This window comes from Mesoplodon bidens (assembly GCF_964165515.1).
Source record: "Mesoplodon bidens genome assembly, chromosome: 4".
NCBI classification, from domain to species: domain Eukaryota; kingdom Metazoa; phylum Chordata; class Mammalia; order Artiodactyla; family Ziphiidae; genus Mesoplodon; species Mesoplodon bidens.
The window spans coordinates 62,595,696-62,608,873 of record NC_138160.1 but is presented as its reverse complement, the minus strand read 5'-3'; the positions used below and the strand labels follow the sequence as shown (position 1 = coordinate 62,608,873).

Below are 13,178 nucleotides of genomic sequence, written 5' to 3'. Positions count from 1 at the left end.
CACTGTATATATGCCACTATAGCATATGCTTTTTTGTATCCTTTATAGGTCTTGTGACACTTAAGATGTGGAGTGCAAGTAATTTTGCTCACATTTTTCAGGCAAAAGAAGCTAAGTAGTTTTCCCAAGGATATAGTAGTATGTGGATGAAAACCTAGGTTGTACCTCAGCAGCTCCACCTCCACTGCAGGCCAGTCTGTCAGCCACAGCTCCTTTCTCTAGCTGTCACGTTTCAATGAGGAAGAAAGCGATGCTGTGGGGTATAATATACAAAGCTTTCTCTGTATTAGCAGTTGTGTCCTTCCACCTTCTAAATGCTGAGCTTTCCTTTGTGCTTTGATATTTTTGGATTTCAGAGGGCAGTACAATAATTTGGGCTGAAGGCTAGGAATAGGGAAGGTAACAATGGCTTTCTGATCTCACACCAGGTAGTGGTAAGTACTAGTTTTATGCCCATTACTGAACTTCCCCCCCTGCCCCCCCCAGAATGTGTTTGTTGCAGTTGGAAGGGGTTTATACGTGTATAACCTTCAAATGAAGCGTGTGATTGCCTGCCAGAAAACTGCACATGACTCCAATGTCCTGCACGTTGCCAAACTTCCAAACAGGTACAAGTTTCCGTCAGTTCTGTAACAGGTGAAAGAAATGCATAGTTCCCAGGGCCACCAGTGTAATTTTTCAAGGGGCAAAGTCACCTGGCTCCATGGCTTAACCTGTTATGTTCTTTTGGAAATGGAGAACACCCCATGGCTGTCTTAACAGAAGAGTCTGTGGCAATATATTATGAAATTTACAAGAAGCAAGGTTCAAATGAATTACATTGAACTTCATTATAAGAAGAGATAATTTAAAATTCGGTATTTATTTTAAAAGATAAAAGACTTTTGGGCACTGACTGTGTACTAATTTTTCTTTTTATATTTTCCACAAACCCACCTTTTTGGTGGTGGTGTTTGATTACGGCTACAATTAAATGGTAGTCTCCTGTTGGCTAAGCCTACCAACCGAGGGCTTTCCCCTCAGGGTAGATTTGGCTGTTGAGTTTCTAGGGATGAATTATATGAAGGAAATAGAATTATTTTCTATGCAGGATACTTTTAGAGTGAGAGGCGCCCTGAGAAGAGATACAGTGAGAGGAAGGAATGAGACTTCTCAGGATATTGTGAAACTGTAATTCGTAACCTGTCTCCTGAATGCATTTTTAAAAATGGAAATGATACATATTTATAACATTTGAACCAATGTAACAATATAATGTGTGCCTTTCTTGAGCAGTGCTTTTACTTTGCATTGTAAAGCCATATTGATAAATTGTGATTTTTATTGGCTCCTGCCAAGAGCTGAATAAAAGCAGTTGAGGGCTCCACTGATTTCTTGCACTGCAAATTTAACATTGGCCTTCCATGGTGCTCTTTTTATCACTGATTTTCTCTTCTGACAGGCAGTTAATCTCATGCTCAGAAGATGGCAGTGTACGCATTTGGGAGTTACGAGAAAAACAGCAGCTTGCAGCTGAACCTGTACCAACAGGTGAGTATCTTTTCTCAAAAAGGTAGTCTTGCTTTTTTTTTTTTTCTCATATGCAAGACAGAAGAAAGGCAGTGGTATGTAACCACAGAATAATATACAGTGTGCTCCAAATAAGCATCAGATGTTTACATGAAGCATTTGGTAATTGGGATCTAGGATTCACATTTAAATATTGCTTTACTGTAGAACTATCTGTTTATTTCAATTCAAGTCAACCAGGATTTTTTTGTTTTGAGGGGAAACTATTATTCCTGGTAATCTGACTGACCAAAAGGCCTAATGAACTATTTACTCATTTATATTGTCTGTAATTATGTCTGGTACACAGACAGAATTTGTATCATCAGGTGTCAAAGTTCTTTCAGCCTTAAAGCATTATCATTAACATAGAACTCTATTTATAAACATTTTTGTATTTATATCATAATCTCATGAACTCTTTGATTTTTCAGGCGTTTGATTTGAAAAACAAAATCCCTGTTAGTTAGCAACCTTTGCATAAGAAATCAGATGCTGGTACCTCTGGAATTTCTTCTGGTTATTTGAAGTCATAGGGCATTGCTCTGGGACATCCCTATGTTGCTTTTTGTCCACCCTTTATCCATAAATCTGAGTTGTGACCTCCCCCACACCCGCCCCACCTCATTGCCATTCAGGCCTTTCATTTCTCTCCTCTTTGATTCCCATTGCCTTTTCCTCACGTTAACACACCTTCACCAGTGCGTGAGTAGGGACAATAAAAAGAGATGAGCAACAAACCTGGGTAGCTAAGAGGAAACGAAGTAACATATTTAAAAAACATTAGCATAGTACCTGGTACCATCCGCTCACTTAGCCCTTGACTAAAATAAGTGGGGAACACTTTTTGTATTTAAGTTTTGTTTTTCTGATCTTACATTATTATTATAAGAAAAGAGCACAGTAATTTCGAAAATGACTGAAATGGCTATGTTTTTCTAGGTTTTTTTAACATGTGGGGATTTGGAAGAGTAAATAAACAAGCCAGCCACCCTGTTAAAAAACAACAAGAAAATGCCACTTCATGTTCACTAGAGCTTATTGGAGATTTAATTGGACACTCATCATCTGTGGAGGTATTATTTTTAATAGGCATATAAATGTCCAGAGAATTCCTGCTTTTTGCATCTCACTGCTCTTCTTTCATTTGGTCTCATAAAGACCTAAACTTTCTCTTATCTGTAGGTTTTTGTGGAATCTAAACATGGAATGGGATAGGTTATATAGTAGGTGCCATTAGGATCTCCCTTTACAGAGAAATGATTTGAAGAAGGAATGTCTTGCTTCTAAAAAATCGCTTAATTACTATTACTTATGAGATGTAGGTAGATAGCTGACAATAAGGACGGTGTGAATAATGTTGAATATATAACAGTATTAAATAGAGGGTACATGGAGAGTTGTGCTTATATATGTAGAGGTAAAGCCTTATAGAATCTAATTCCAGGGACGTTTATCAAATTCATGAACAGAGTACTGTTTTTACCTCCCTTTGGAGGATAATAATTTGTTAGCTTTAGTGAAACCCAATGTCTTGACTGTCATTGTGCATATATGAAAATAATAGTTGAGAATTATAGGATGCATAAAGTTCTAACTTGTTATAAATATATTCAAATACTTTAATATTTACTACAGGCATTATTGCCTGTAATGAAGAAGGAATAAGACCAGTCGAGGTAAAGAAATGATTGGAACTGGTAACAGTATAAGCAGAGCCCTAAGTAATGAATTTTTTTTTTTAATTCCTCCCCTGCTCCCTCCCTTCCCCCTCCCCTCACCCCCCCCACCGTGCTGGTCTTAGTTGCGGCATGTGGGATCTTTGTTGTGGCATACGGGCTCCTAGTTGTAGTATGCGGGATCTAGTTCCCGCGTGCTGCAGGCCCCCTGCATTGGGAGCATGGAGTCTTAACCACTGGATCACCACGAAGTCTCATGAATTTCTTAAATTGTTCTTCCCTGTTTCATAGCCAGGGAGGAACAAATTGTTTTTCATTTGAAAGTGCATTTATACTTAGAAGCAACAGCACAACACTTGTTATTAGCATTTCCTGTATTTCAGGCACTACACTAGACACTGGAGTTTACAAAGAGATATAATATAAAAATATTATGGCCCTGAATATGAGCTGAACCTTGATGCTTAGGTAGGATTAAGATAGTCTTATGACCATAAGCTCCCTGATTTTGGGTACTTATATCTTACTCATTTTTGCCTTCCTCTGCCAGGTAGCCCAGTTGTTTTCATTTTGTTTTTAACTTTGGGAGTTGTGCGGATGGAATGTGGTAGACAGGAGGGCAAAGAATCTACTTGGTGGCAAGGAGCAGGTTGGCTAGGCTGGAGGACTGTGTTCCAATGAATGGACACAGTAGGAGATAATGCTGGGAAAGTAGTTTGGGGTCAGATTACTGAATGTAAGGCTAAGGAGTTTGGACTTTTAAAAAAAATTCATACATACATATATACATACATAAATACATACATACATAAAAAGTTTATGTATTTATTTTGGCTGTGTTGGGTCTTTGCACACGGGCTTTCTCTAGTTGCGGCAAGCAGGGGCTACTCTTCGTTACGGTGCACAGGCTTCTCATTGCAGTGGCTTCTCGTTGTGGAGCATGGGCTCTAGGCACGCGGGCTTCAGTAGTTGTGGCGCACGGGCTTAGTTGCTCCACGGCATGTGGTATCTTCTTGGACCAGGGCTCGAACCTGCATTGGCAGGTAGATTCTTAACCACTGCACCACCAGGGAAGTCGCTGGACTTTGTTTTAAATAGTAGGAACCTATTAAAGGTTTTTAAATGGTGTGGCACATTTGTCATTGTATGGAAGTGTTCGATTCTTAGAAATTTTCCTGAGTGGAAGTGTTGACATTTAATTAATTACTTTTTAAAAGTATCTCTGGCTTCACTGAGAAAATCTTGGCTCTTTCTTGAATTTTCTCGTTACTTTTTTCTTTTGATCCTTACTCTCTAAGCCTAGTCCTATCTACCTGTATTTATTGAATTCTAACTTTTCCATCTCCTGAGGAATTTTGCTCTGCTAGGTCTCCACCCCTCACTCCTACATCATCAGCTGAGCCCTTCTCCTGCTATCTTCAGAAATGTATGAGTTATTTCTTAGAAAACTCGCATCCTATTTCTCTCCTATATTTCACTCTTTCCCTCAAAGAGCTCATCCTTTTCATAGTTTCATTTATCTCCTCTCTAATACCAGCTCTCTACTCCATAGGATGCATGCTGCCTTCTCATCAACATTCCATTTTCCTATTCTTACCTTCCAGCCTGTTCCTTCACCGGGCATGACCTTCCTTTTATTTGGAGAGTTTTATGTTTTTGAAGCTTTTTCTGACAATTTCATTCATTATTGATCTATGCCTCCTTTTTCTGCATTTCTGTGGCAAATCATAGCCTGAACTATGTTATTTAGTACCTGATTACATCATCTTTAATTGGTACCCTTATTGTTTCAACTATGATTTGGTTTTCACAACTGAATTAGAACCTTCTTGAGGGTAGGGACCATAAGCATATAGATGACACTCAGTAAATGCTTAAAGATTGATTATGTCTCTGTTTATATAGAGAGCTAAAGCCATTGTTTATCTTGAAGAATTTGGAATTCAGACATTTTATTGGTGGCCATTTTTGCATAAATAAGAAGGCCAGTAAAAATGATTAAAGCAGGTTTGTTGGGACTTCTGACAAAAATCTTAAAACCAATACCTGAGGAATTAGATAATGGTAAAATTTAGATGATACTTTGGGAATTCATGTACTTTACAAAAATAGCTGTTATTTATAGTTCTGTAGTTGAGTAGTATTTACAAAGTTCTGATATTTAAAATACTAGGTATTGGTCTAGCATTTGTATGTGATTATCACTCACACTTAAAAATAACATTTCTCATGAAAGATATGGAGTTTTACAGTCAGATCCAAAGAAGTCGCCAAGGTACACATTTTAACAAGCACCTGTCTTAATCTAGTTAGTATTAGCCTCTTCTCCTTGAAGTTACTATAATCAGTAATTAAAATTTTTTTTCACAGATGTTTCTGTACTTTGAAGATCATGGACTAGTGACATGTTCTGCTGATCATCTCATTATTTTGTGGAAAAATGGAGAACGAGAATCTGGATTGCGCAGCTTAAAGTTATTTCAAAAATTAGAGGAGAATGGTGACTTAAATCTTGCTGTTTAGTTTAAGGAATTTGAACACCTGTGCATGAACCTTGAACAGTAAATACAGGGGTAATACTCTGAAAACCATTACTATATTAATCACTTAAATTTTGTAATTTTTTTTCTTGTTACTCCATAAAATTCCAATTGTTCGAGTTCTTTTTTCTGGGGCTGCAAACCAGCAACAAGTTGCTTCTCAGGTATTAGTACATTCACCAAAGAATATAGCACAAGTTTTTCATTTGACTTTTCACATAACAGTTACCTGAAACCATTGAAGGAATGGGTCTAATTTCAGCAGTGAATTTTCAGAAAGTGAAGTTTTCAGAATTCATCACATATACCTGTTGAAGCAGAATTAAATTATACCACAGTGTCCTCACAGAGATAAATTTTTTATGCTTTGAAAAAGGTTCTACACCAGAAATTATATGAGCTTATGTTTAATGAGGAGAAGAGTACTTGGAACCTCTCACTCTCTTTAATGTAATTATATTGCCTCTAACTAAATTTTTATTCATCAAAAGGGATTAGATTTTTAAAATATTACATGTAATTTCTTTCCTTTAGCCTTTTTGGATTTTGAAATACCTGACTTTGTTCTCCAAAGTTAGTATTTTAACTAACTATACCTGTCATTCTTTTAAAGATTAATTCAAGGAACCTACTTTTATGGACATAAATATACATGATCATTATAGACGATATTTTGGGAGAAAAATGAAAAAATCCAGTGAAGAGTAAATAGGTAGGATGTAGCATATCTTGAATTTAAACCTTGAGATATCCAGAAAACTGAGGAAGTTTTCCTGTAGGAAATGAAGATTCCTCCCTGTAGGAAATGAAGATTCCATAATAATTGTACTTTTTGCTGCTATTGAAGTGGTGAGTGCTGTATTTTAAGCTTCTTAATTTGAACCTAGACCCTGGCAAGAGGTAGAAATAGAAATAACAGTATTTTTTATTCTTTGGTTTTCTTTAGAGCCTGTTTGATTAAGAATTCTTGTGATAAATTTAAATATATCCTTTCTCCTACAAATCCCCCTGGGTCTTTAGTAACTCTCAATGTTCTAAATATGAAGCAAACCTGAATCTCTCACTGTTTTAACTACAGCTTTTTTTTTTTTGGTGCCAACTAATTTGTTTAAATCATTTTTTAAAAAATTCTAGCTACTAAAATCCCTATAAACTCAAATCAGGAGGAATCTTATTAGGGTGTATTTTTTCCCCCTAGCCTGAACAGCTATTGACTAGATTCTTGGTAATAGACCAGCAGCTGCCCCTCATATATGCCAGAGATGAGAGCGAGATCAGTAAAGTTACAGTGTTTCTGAAGTGCCTGATTCATCTTACCATTGGCTCAAATATGAAATGCTTGAGACAGGCATCACTTACGAGTTTCTTGCAGACCACTGAGATTTACTCATCTTCATCACCCCATCAGCCTTAGAGCACTCTTTCTCCCTTTTGGTACTAAAGAATAAAAATTAAAAAGTGTTCCATACATTAAAAAATGGGTGGGTTTAATTGTGGAGTTAATCTTAAACTGCTGATGAAAGAATAGTATTAAAGTAAACACCAGGTGGCTGATGTGTCAGAGGACTAATCCTTCTCAAAGAACACTTTCTGGATTTATTTGTTCATCACACACCCTAATGGAATCTTTGTAAATTGTTGTTTTTCACTAGTTTTACCTTTGACCGTTGTTGTTTCCTCAACTACCTACAAAGTCTGGAAGAGCTATGGTCATCTATGCCAGACCAGTGCCATAATGTTATAAATAAGGAAGCTGAAGCCCAGTCAGGTAAGGCCTTCCAGTTAGTTAGCTCAATTCTCATTAGCATCAGTAAACGAATTTAAAAACAGAAATTGAACATGACTGGAATGAGAGAGAAGGGTTGTATGATTACCCCTTGAGCAAAACCAGATAATGTTCATAGTCGTTGTTTCTGTTTTAATTCACAATGAAAATACCTTTATGGAGAAATATAATAAAATGTATGTAACCTCCATTATATAATAGGAGAATGAGAATAGAAAAATTAGCACTGCCTTTTAACCAACAGATTGTTGTTATCGTGGCATATCTGAGCAGTCATACTGAGGCACCGCTAATCTTTCATCCTGAAATTGGAACCTGGGTAGGATTCCTAAACCAGGCAGACATGCATTTTGGTCTGAGTGCATCAGATTATTGATCAGAGTCATTTTTAGGCTTTTAATTTTCCTCCATAGATGGACTTTCTCCTATTACTAGCTAGCTTTTTCTTTGGAGATTCTACTATTATTAGGTCATGAGTTTTAAAGTTTTCTTGAATTGTATAAGATACTCAATGAAAAGTTTTCTTGAATTGTATAAGATATTCAATGAATTATAAAAGGAATTCATAGGTTCTTAACTGCTTTTTTTCCTAATTTGTTCTGGATTAGTATTATGTAATAGTAATCTATTCACGTGAATGATACAAACCACAGGTGAGTTGGGGGAGCAAATAGTACTGATTGAAAGTACCACTGTGAGTCCCTCTGTTGTTATTAAAATCTAGAGGAAAACCTCCAACCCATTCACGGGAACTTGATGGTTTTTGCTTTCATGAATGCCCTAAGGTCAGAGATGGAGTAAAACAGTGAGATGGGAAAATCTAGCAGGGACTCAGACTTGATGGCTGCTTACTAGTTGTATGCAGACTGCTGCAAAAAGTTGAACTTTCAAATTAGAAGAATACAACTATAACTGAGGTCGATAAATATTATGTGCATTTTTTCCATTTCCCTAGCTTAGCTTTCAGTGCTGTTATATTTGCAACACCAGAAGTAATACTATGCAGTGGGCCTTGTCATTTTTATTTAAAAATATCCTTATTACCTCATTCTCTGGCTTACTCACATAACACAATCAAGAGCATAAACCTGAGGGACATTGTATTTATCTTTCTCAAGTTGAGTGCGTTCTGATTAATAGATGAGGCTTGTTCTTTGTCCACAAGACTAACCAGTCCTAACTCTGAAGGCAAGCATATTTTAAAATCTTAAATTGGAAGTAAAGAATAGCCTAGTTAAATTATACGGTTATTCTGGTCCCAGTAACAGTGTTTTATAACTAACTTCTGGTTAAGTAGTAGTAGTAATGTGACCTCTCTAGATTAGGTCATGTTATATTTTCCTAAGTTAATAGGGTTCCCCTCAACACAGACTTATGCTCAGTATGAGAGATAATTATAATAGTTTATACTCACTCATCTGATACACATACCATCTGAAAGACTATTTGGAGGAATGCACTATTTAGTTAGCAACTCAGTAGAGGATTACACCATAGTAGATTACACTGATAAAGAGCAGAGCTATGCTAAAGCTTTAGTACCTGGCAGTGTTAATATGAAATTAATTTGAAATTATACTGAGTCAGCTCTAACAAACATTCACATAGAAGAATGTCAGACATCTGATGAATGTCACTTACCAAATGGAACCAAAAGCGAGATGGTCAAGAAAAGAGTGTCGTTGCCTCAGGCAAGCTTCTGAAGCCTAGGCAAATTATTTAGCTCCTTAAAATGGGATTCTGACATCCTGAATTTAATGTGTTCTGAAAACAAAGCGTGTGACTCATGAAATAAAGAACACTAAACCGAAATATTGAAATTATGAAAAATTTAGGCCAAAGAGGTAAAATAAAAACAGCTGTTAGGAATGAAAAATGGCTGTAGGAATTTAGTTACAAGTACTTCACAAAAACATTTTCATCACATTTACTTAGTGCAGCATTACAATACAAAGCTAGCTGCTGTCCTGACCAAGCAAGTTCTCTTACCATCTAACAAAAATAATTTAGGTACATTTCTTTGCATGGAATTGTCATATATGTTTCCATTTGTTGGTACAAAACATAGAAAAAAACATTGGCATGATAAGTAATTTTTTCCCCGTGTACTAGTTCCACATGTTCTGCATTCCAATTTTCATTTGAAAAAAGTAACTAACTACTGGTTCAGTTAATTTAGTCTCTGTTTGTTTATACCTCTTAGAAATGCAGCATGAAGTACAGAGAATTTTGAAAGAAAAAGAAAGATTTTGTTTACAGACTCTCTAATTTATAATACATAGAGAAGAAAATCTCAAGTCTGACTTCATGTAGACCACAGAAAGTTGTGAAAAGAGCTGTATAAAAATATGCACTTGTGCTTTAGAAGCTTTTAGCATACAATTAATAGCTTAAAATAGTATTTACTGCTTCCCCATATGCTATTTTCTGATATATTTACACACCTTGCAATCTTTTTTTCATCATTAAAGCAAAATGGCATGATCTTAAATACAGATAGGTTAAAAACATCTGAACCTTGAAACCTCCTCTGTCTCCTCAGTACTCGGCACAACGTACTCCATGGACTTAAACCCAGAAAATTTAGATTGCTTTAATAAAAATTTTAAACAGCAAATGTATATAAATTTTTTTTAAAAAAAGCTTGTCCAAGGGCATTCAGATTAATGGCTTGTATATAATACCTACTATAGTGCCTTGTAACTGCCTCTGTAAACCAGAAATAAAGGGAAAAAGCTCTTGGATTCCCCCCAGACAAGATGTCACTTCCTTCCCCATCATGGTTGGCTTTCTGTTAAGATGAATCCCTTTTGTAGGAGAGATGACTACACAGGCTGCTGATACCAGTCTAGAGAAGGCACTCACCAGGCCAAAACAGACTGTGTTCTAACTTGGGTGTTACACCATTGATCAGAACCACCTAGCCTTGGAGGCTCTGAAGCTAATTTATCAGCAGTTTGGTCCTAGTTGTTTTGCTCACTTTATATGGTTTTTTTTTCTTAGATATTCTTACGAACCTTTTAGATTGATGCTCTTGAGGAAAATAGTCAAGCTAAAAGTGATGGTGACTTTCATGGTAAAAGATGAGCTAAACCACTAGCTAAGCTACATGGTCCATCATCCACAGAGATGATGGGCTCGTGGGCACCAAGTCTTTGCTGCATGTCTCCTGCTAGTTACAGTGAATCAGCTGCAGGGTTTGATGAGGGCAGACAGGATGACAGCAGGGCAAAGGATTTTGCCATGAGTTTGTTCTGTCACTAAGTGATTGTTCAAAAGAACATACATTTTTCTTCATGGAACATAATTTTCTAAAAATAAAATTTGGGAAGTTGAATGATTCAAAGTCAGATATTAAACATTAGCTCCTTAACCTACACCTGTCATTTTCATTATAAAGGAAAGCTTCTTGTTTACACTACTGTGATTCACAGTGCCCTTTGTAGAGCAAGAGGTCACCTTCTCTTTCTTGGCTTTAGCTGTCAGATGGAAGCCTCAGACTTTTGCACTTTAGGTCATCTAACGTCTTCCAGTGTTTGTAGTTATCGGCCAAATGTTGCATCAGGGTTGGCAGGTGTGCAAAGGCTGCAAGGATATAAGAGAATAAAAAGAAGCCTGTTAAGTTAGATTCCAGGAGCATTTATAAGGTTGGGGCTCTGTGGGACAAATTTGGGATCAGAATTGGAGGAGAGGTACCCTAGGTTAGGCCTAAGGTGAACACAGAAGCATGAGAAGGATGAGTTATTAAACACTGGTTTCTGAAATATGAACAGGTCCTTTTAACTAAAAATTGATAACAAAAGATCAGAAAGAGGAGTTAAAGAAACAATCCCATTTACCATCACATCAAAAAGAATAAAATACCTTGGAATAAGCCTACCTAAGGAGGCAAAAAACCTGTACTCTGAAAACTATAAGATGTTGATGAAAGAAATCAAAGATGACACAAACACATGGAAGGATACCATGTTCTTGGATTGGAAGAATCAATATTGTGAAAATGACTATACTACTCAAGGCAATCTACAGATTCAGTGCAATCCCTATCAAGACACCGATGACATTTTTCACAGAACTAGAGTGAAAATTTTTTTAGTTTGTAAGGAAACACAAAAGACCCTGAATAGCTAAAGCAATCCTGAGGAAGAAAATCAGAGCTGGAGAAATCAGGCTCCCTGGCTTCAGACTATACTTCAAAGCTACAGTAATCAAAATGGTATGGTACTGGCACAAAAACAGAAGTATAGATCAATGGAACAGGACAGAAAGCCCAGAAATAAACCCATGCATCTATGGTCAATTAATCTACGACAAAGGAAGCAAGAATATACAATGGAGAAAAGACAGTCTCTTCAATAAGTGGTGCTGGGGAAACTGGACAACTACATGTAAAAGAATGAAACTAGAACATTCTGTAACAACATACACAAAAATAAACTTGAAATGGATTGAAGACCTAAATGTAAGGCTGGCTACTATAAAACTGGAGGAAAACATAGGCAGGACACTCTTCACCATAAATCGCAGCAGTATCTTTTTGGATCCACCTTGTACCTAGAGTAATGAAAATAAAAACAAAAATAAACAAATGGGACCTAATGAAACTTAAAAGCTTTCGCACAGCAAAGGAAACCATAGACAAAATGAAAATACAACCCACAGAATAGGAGAAAACATTTGCAAATGAAGCAACCAACAAGGGATTAATTTCCAAAATATACCAACAGTTCATGCAGCTCTGTATCAAAAGAATCAGAAAACGGGCAGAAGATCTAAATAGACATTTCTCCAAAGAAGACATACAGTTGGCCAAAAAGCACATGAAAAGATGCTCAGCATCACTCAATGAGAAATGCAAATCAAAACCACAATGAGGTATCACCTCAAACCAGTCAGAATGGCCATCATTAAAAAGTCTACAAATAACAAATGCTGGAGAGGGTGTGGAGAAAAGGGAACCCTCCTACACTGTTGGTGCAAATGTAAATTGGTGCAGCCACTATGGAAAACGGTATGGAGTTTCCTTAAAAAACTAAAAATAGAGCTACCATATGACCCAGCAATCCCACTCTTAGGCATATACCCAGAGAAGACCGTAATTCAAAAAGATACATGCACCCCAGTGTTCACTGCAGCACTGTTTACAGTAGCCAAGACATGGAAGCAACCTAAATGTCCGTTAACAGATGAATGGATGAAGAAGATGTGGTGTATATATACACATACACAATGGAATATTACTCAGCCATGAAAAAGAGTGAGATAATGCCATTTGCAGCAACATGGATGGACCTAGAGATTATCATACTAAGTGAAGTAAGTCAGAAAGAAAGACAAATATCATATGATATCACTTATATGTGGAATCTGAAAAAAAGATACAATTGAACTTATTTACAAAACAGAAATAGACTCACAGACTTCGAAAACAAATTTATGGTTACCAAAGGGGAAACACGGGGGGAGGGACAAATTAGGAGTTTGGGGTTAACATATGTACACTACTATATATAGAATAGATAATCAACAAGAATCTGTATAGCACAAGAAACTACTCAATGTTCTGTAATAACCTATATGGGAAAAGGATCTGAAAAAGAATGGATATATGTATATGTATAACTG

General features: G+C 36.5%; 2 protein-coding genes across 9 annotated transcripts in view; one reads left to right on the top strand and one right to left on the bottom strand.

Annotated features, from left to right (window-relative positions):
• The window catches only part of WDR41 (WD repeat domain 41), a 47,480-nt gene extending 39,461 nt beyond the window's left edge, over positions 1–8,019 (top strand). Inside the window, exons 10-14 of one of the 2 annotated variants that reach the window (XR_014015743.1) lie at positions 487–608; positions 1,442–1,530; positions 2,491–2,624; positions 5,598–5,800; positions 7,420–8,019. Coding sequence is in view for 1 of the 2 variants with exons in the window: in XM_081233028.1 (XP_081089154.1) it covers positions 487–608; positions 1,442–1,530; positions 2,491–2,624; positions 5,598–5,750 (498 nt within the window). In the remaining variant the exon portion in view is untranslated. Of the gene's footprint in view, positions 1–486; positions 609–1,441; positions 1,531–2,490; positions 2,625–5,597; positions 5,884–7,419 lie in introns of those variants that run through there. The other variant, XM_081233028.1, reaches the window with a different exon arrangement.
• A 99-nt stretch (positions 8,020–8,118) lies between these two features.
• The window catches only part of PDE8B (phosphodiesterase 8B), a gene marked incomplete at its 5' end in the record, with an annotated part of 379,999 nt that continues 374,939 nt past the window's right edge, over positions 8,119–13,178 (bottom strand). For all 7 annotated transcript variants that reach the window (XM_081233022.1, XM_081233024.1, XM_081233025.1 and 4 more), the window contains one exon: positions 8,119–11,138. In XM_081233022.1, coding sequence (XP_081089148.1) covers positions 11,029–11,138 — 110 coding nt within the window. In that variant the 3' untranslated portion in view covers positions 8,119–11,028. The remainder of the gene's footprint in view (positions 11,139–13,178) is intronic.